This window comes from Microplitis demolitor, chromosome 2 (genome assembly GCF_026212275.2).
Source record: "Microplitis demolitor isolate Queensland-Clemson2020A chromosome 2, iyMicDemo2.1a, whole genome shotgun sequence".
NCBI classification, from domain to species: Eukaryota; Metazoa; Arthropoda; class Insecta; order Hymenoptera; family Braconidae; genus Microplitis; species Microplitis demolitor.
In genome coordinates this window covers 12,861,517-12,867,538 of record NC_068546.1, presented here as the reverse complement: position 1 = coordinate 12,867,538, position 6,022 = coordinate 12,861,517, and the positions used below count along the sequence as shown (strand labels likewise).

Sequence of the window (6,022 nt, the reverse complement as noted above, 5' to 3'; positions counted from 1 at the left end):
CATTTACAACATTTTTACTGTAAGTAATTTTTATTTTAATAATTCATTAATTTTTAAGTTTCATAAAAATTTGAAAAATTTTATGAATAATTATTTTTGATGAACAATCGTACAGTTCATAGTTATAAATAAATCATATTGGCTGGATTAATTTTTCATTTAAACATAATTCTTATTATTATTATTTTCATTATTAATTAAAATTTTAATTAATTTTGTCCTTCTTTTAGATTAGAATACAATTGCTAAAAAATGAAAATTTATGCTATCATCGCCAATGCCCAGGGCAATAATTTCATTATTCCAACAAAGTACATATTTAAGTTGGATTCCAAAAATAAAACCGTACATATTGATCACAACGCTTTAAACTCGGATAAGTTGTGTCTCAGAAGTAGCACATACAATTACGACAACATTAAAATTATTGATACAGACGGTATTTTTTTATTAACATATTCTTATAATCATTAGAACATATACAGGCCACAAACCTGGAAAACCGGGAATATTGGGAATTATCAGGGAATTTAACGCAACCGGGAAATATCATGGAATTGTCAGGGAATTTTGAAAAGTATCCGGGAATTAAATTATGACAGCTGAAAATTAAAAAAATTTTCAATAATACACTAGTTATAGAAATTGAGAGATAGTTAAAAAATTCCAAATTTTAAAGTGATTTTCAACAGACTGCAACTCGAAGGAAAATGATGGAACGACGAAAATAAAAACGGTAAATAGTAGCTTCAAGTGTCTAGTTTGCTGATCTGGTTTTTAAAATTTTTTATTATGTTCTGTTCCGGAGTAATCCTAAGAAAACTATCGAAAAAGAAATTGACCAAATTTTTGCTCATCTTAAAAACGGTCTTCGAGCTTCAATAAATTTTTTTCGATAATTATAATTGATTGTTGATTGCCCCGAAACCGTGCATAATAAAAAAATTTTAAGACCAGATCTGAAAACTAAACACTTGAACCTACAGTTTGCCGTTTTGTTTTTGTTGTAAGACCATTTTTATTCGAGTTACAAACTGTTGAAAATTACAAAAAAACATTCAATATTTTTTAGTATCCCTAAATTTTTATAACCAGTGTATTCTAAATTTATTTGCATCATAAAATTTCTTATTAAATATTTTACCTTACATATTTTTAACATCGAATAATAAAAAGTAGGCAATATTAATTTATTTTATTGCCATTTTTTATGGTTTCTCGCATGATTTAATTATCAAATTTAATTTTTGAAAATTAAAATATAAGAACACTTTCAATATCTAAATGATACGAATAAAATTTCTAAATCAAGGAAAAATGTAAAAAACTTTACTGAAAACCGGGAAATATTAGGGAATTTTGAAATCATTTCTTTGTGACGACCCTGATATAAATTTTTTTAATTTTGTATGATTTCTATTTAGAAAATCTCTATCCAAAAATACCTATCGAATTCACTCAAATGCGTCTAAAACTGCATAAAAACCAATACAATCAGGAAAACATATTTTTATAAAATTTTATAGTTTTATAAAAATTTATAAAGTTTTGGAAAATTTGATAAAATAACATGAAATTGTACAAAATTTCACTGTTAGTCTAACCTACATAGAAAAAGATATATCCGGAAATATATGCCGGCAAAATAGCATACTAACGACAATACTAAAGATATGAGCCATATATACTATTTTGCCGAGATAAATATTTTTTCGTGCGGGTAAAAATTGTATAAAATTTTAAACAATTCAATAAAATTACATTCAGATATTAATTTCCTCACTCAGATCTGCTCTTTATATAATTTTTTCAAGCAAGATATAAAGATATAAAATTTTATAAAGCAATATCTGAGTGAGGAAATTAATAATTGAATGTTATTTTATAAAATTGTTTAAAATTTTTAAAATCGTTTAAATTTTACACAATGTTTGAAGACTTTACAGTGAAATTTTATGCGATTTCATATAATTTTATAAAATTTTACAAAACTTCATGAATTTGTATAAAAGTTGATTAAATTTTACCAAGCCTTATTCAGTATAAAATTTTATGAAATTTTACAAAATTTTATAAAAACATTTTTTCTCAGGAATCTATAGGATTATATGCGATTTTTGCCGCATTTAAATGGATTCGATGATATTTTTTGGGTTAAGATTTCATGGAAATAAATAAATTCTCATACATTCCCATAGAGATTTCATAAGAATCAATGAATTCTATGAGAAATACTCTAGTTAAGAATGGGGCCTTATACATGCAGCTATAAGAATTTATCAGATTTATTTTATATTTACTTTCATGATAGTTTTTCAGAAATCTCAGTCCCTTCAGTTGAGTTTTATTTACAAAATATATATTTATAATGAAAATTATAATTTTTAGATGATCGAATAAGATTGCGGCAAAAGTATGAAGGCAAAAAGCGGATTGTGATGGCAAAAGCATCACTCAGCAGTCCACAAAATTCGACACTGATTGAAAGTAAAAAGACCAATAAGAAAGGGGTTTGTATTAATCTTTCCCTATCACTATTTTATTCACTATTATAAATTTTTTATGAATTCGACTATTCAAAAGTTATTTAAGTTTAAAGTAAAATTTATAGTAAATTTTGAGATCTTTATACTTTTCCGGCGAAGTTATCAGTCTTATCACAAAATGTTATAGGTCCTTTTTTAGAGGTAATTTTATTCCTTACAATTTATTACGAATAAAAATTTTCGAAATCCCGCATAGTTTCTAGTTATTTTTATTTCAACGTCAAGCTCTTCAAAATCAATCTGAAAACTATTTTTCAAGAGCTTGACATTGAAATGAAAATAACTAGAAACAATGCGGAATTTCGAAAATGTTAATTCAAAATAATTTGTAAGGAATGAAATTACCTACAAAAAATACCTATAACATTTTGTGATAAGACTGATAGTTTCGCCAGAAAAGTAAAAAGATCTCGAAATTGACTATGAACTTGATTTTAAGCTTAAATTACTTTTGAAAATTTAAATAACATAACATTTAAATTTAGATAACATATGATTTAAATGGGAACTAGGAAAATTGATTTTTGGCAAATCTTAATATTATTATCAAGAGCTCGGATTTGTACAAAAATTTTTATTTTCAGTTATACTTTCAATTTTAGGATACCATAAAAAAAAGTTTTTTTTATAATCACCCTAATCTTTATATATTACGATCCTATATACATAATTTATTATTTAAAGGTTTTCATATCAATGAAACCTGGTCAGATCTAAGTCTATACAATTAGATCTGATTATATATAAACATATATAACTAGATATGATCATGTATAGACTTATATATGATTATACTTAGGTTTGATCAGCCAGGTCTAATCTGATCTAATTATATATACGTTAGGGTGATTAAAAAAAAAGCAATTTTTTTTTTCTTTTTGGAAACAGGTTCAAAAGTTTCATTTAGATATCAAAATGCGCCTGTGAAAATTAGAGCTCTTAATATTAACGTTGAAATGTTCCGAATTGCACTTTTCTATTTTCCATAAGAATAACATGGAAAAATTTTTTTTTGCGTCTTATGAATTTATAACTAGCTGAGGATGGCTAAAAAAAATCAGCAGGCCTAATTGTAGGAAATTAAATGCTTTACATAGAAAGTCTCTGATCATTTTTTGATAAATCTATTTGTTCAAAAGTTATTTGAGGTCGAAGTTGAATTTATATTGAATTTTGAGATTTTTTTTTTTCCGGTGAAACTATCAGACTTATCACAAAAGATTATAGGACCTTTTTTGTAGATATTTTTATTTCCGACAAATTATTACCCACAAAGTTTTTTGGAATTCCGCATTGTTTTCTAATCATTTTCATTTTAATGTCAAGCTCATAAAATAAACAATTTTCTGATCGGTTTTAAGACGAGCCTTATTTCATATCATGACAATACACTAATATGTATCACAAGATATGTATATATAAGCCTTTTTATATAGATAAATTGGAAAATCTACCAACCATTTCGGCTGCCGAATGGCCTTTTTTTGTAGAGCATTCAATTTCCTACAAAAATATGCCTGATTTTTTTATGTAAATAATTTATTTATCAGAATGCACAGCGAAAAACACCGTCTTCAACAGTTCAAAAATCATCGGAATATTACCGCGTCATGCTGTCTCCAAATAACAATGAAAATAATGAAATAGACCGAAATGATGCAGGCTTCAATCTTGATAATGAAAATGGTAAAGAATCCAAAGATGGGAGCGAATTTGAATGCTTTGAAAGTGATGATGAAGTGGAAAAAATAGATGATCGTGATCCTTTGGTACGTTTTTTTAACCCGATATCCGAGTGTATGTGTGTATGTATGTGTGTATGTATTTACACACATACGTATGGATGTCTGCATATAAATATTCTATTACTTTTGAACCGATGAACCGATCATTCCAACAATTTTCAAGAAATTGAGCATAATCGCTACTGTATGTTCAGAGATATTTCAGAAATGAAATTTTTTTTTTTTTTTTGTTTTTTTTTGGATAACTTTTGAATTACTGCATGGATTGATATCAAAATTGAATCATTTGTTCAAGAAATATTATTAACGAAAAAATTTTGAACGTTTTTTCATTAAATACCATCGTAACGTTCAATTTATTATTTCCAAAAATTGTTTGGCGTTTGCGACTGAAAAACTGCGTCGAATGCCACCTCAAGCATTAAAACCGATCCGTTAGTTCAAAAGATATCTGCGATAAAATATTTAAAAAATAGCAGTTGTCCTCATTTTTTCTGAAGAAAATATATAATTTATCAAATATATCTGAAATTAAATTAAATCTACCATTTAATATTCTCTTTCGATCACCGCAGATTTTATTGTAATCGTTTCGTTAGTTAAGGTAATATTCTTGAAAAGGCCTTAAAAAAATCACTGTCTTTTACACTTCACTAGGATATTTTATATATTACCGCTCTGATCTGCCTCAAAACTTATTAAGTCTTCTATTTGAATCGCATTAATTGATTTTCGTCTAAATCCATTGATTTCATTAAGCAAAATCGTGAAAAAAATTTTAAATAATACAATAGTTATAAAAATTAAGGGATAAAATAAATTAAAATTTTAAAGTGATTTTCTACAAGTTGTAACTCGAAGAAAAATGGTCGTACGACAAAAACAAAAAACGCAAATTGTAGCTTAAAGTGTCTGGTTTTCTGATCTGGTCTAAATTTTTGATTATGTGCGGTTCCGGAACACCGCACTTAATCCTAAGAAAACTATCGAAAATGAAATTTACCAAGTATTGGCTCGGCTTAAAAACGGTCTTTGAGCTTCAATGAATTTTTTTCGATAATTATGATTGATTGTTGATTGTTCCGGAACCGTGCATAATAAGACAATTTAAAGACCAAATCGAAAAACTAGACACTTGAAGTTACAGTTTGACTTTTTGTTTTTGTTGCACGACCATTTTCCTTCAAGTTACAAACTGTTGAAAATTAAAAAAAAATTTGTAATTTTTTTAGATGACTTAATGCACAAAGGCAAACTTAATCACGATTTGAAGGCGATTTTTTAAAAAATCAATTTCAAAAACTCATATAAGTTTGAAATCACTGTAAAATATATATAAGTATACGAAAATATTAATTTTTTTTGTTTTTTTTTAATATTATTTGATTAGGAAATTTTATTTAGTCTCATAAAAATATCTTTTATTTAAGTTTGCCAAAAATAAAATTTTATTTTTTTAATCATCATCATTAATAATACAACAAAATAATTTTTTATTATCAAACTGACATATGGAAAACCAACTAATAATTAAGTTTTATTATTGGTTAGTTTTTCCTGATTATCGTTTAATAAATAATTAATTTACTAATAATTACTCAATAATAATTTATACATTTTTATTAATTAATAGTTAAGTTAAATTATTAGTCAGTTTCCCCTGTTTGAGTTTAATAATCAAAAATTATTTTGAAGTGTTATTCATGATAATGATTAAAAAAATAAAATTAC

At 25.7% G+C, this 6,022-nt stretch overlaps 1 protein-coding gene across 1 annotated transcript; it reads left to right on the top strand.

Annotated features, from left to right (window-relative positions):
• Positions 1–252: 252 nt before the first annotated feature.
• On the top strand, positions 253–5,532 carry LOC103575807 (uncharacterized). The gene is made up of 4 exons (XM_008555756.1): positions 253–439; positions 2,389–2,510; positions 4,097–4,315; positions 5,524–5,532. The coding sequence occupies exons 1-4, from the start codon at positions 253–255 to the stop codon at positions 5,530–5,532; spliced, it is 537 nt and encodes a 178-aa protein (XP_008553978.1).
• Positions 5,533–6,022: the final 490 nt, after the last annotated feature.

Bases quoted from the DNA above. Each gene is read 5' to 3' on its own strand.
- LOC103575807 (XM_008555756.1), top strand. From the start codon at position 253: ATGAAAATTTATGCTATCATCGCCAATGCCCAGGGCAATAATTTCATT. The intron at 440-2,388 runs GTATTTTTTTAT...TATAATTTTTAG, and splicing joins TAAAATTATTGATACAGACG to ATGATCGAATAAGATTGCGG. The intron at 2,511-4,096 runs GTTTGTATTAAT...TTTATTTATCAG, and splicing joins AAAAGACCAATAAGAAAGGG to AATGCACAGCGAAAAACACC.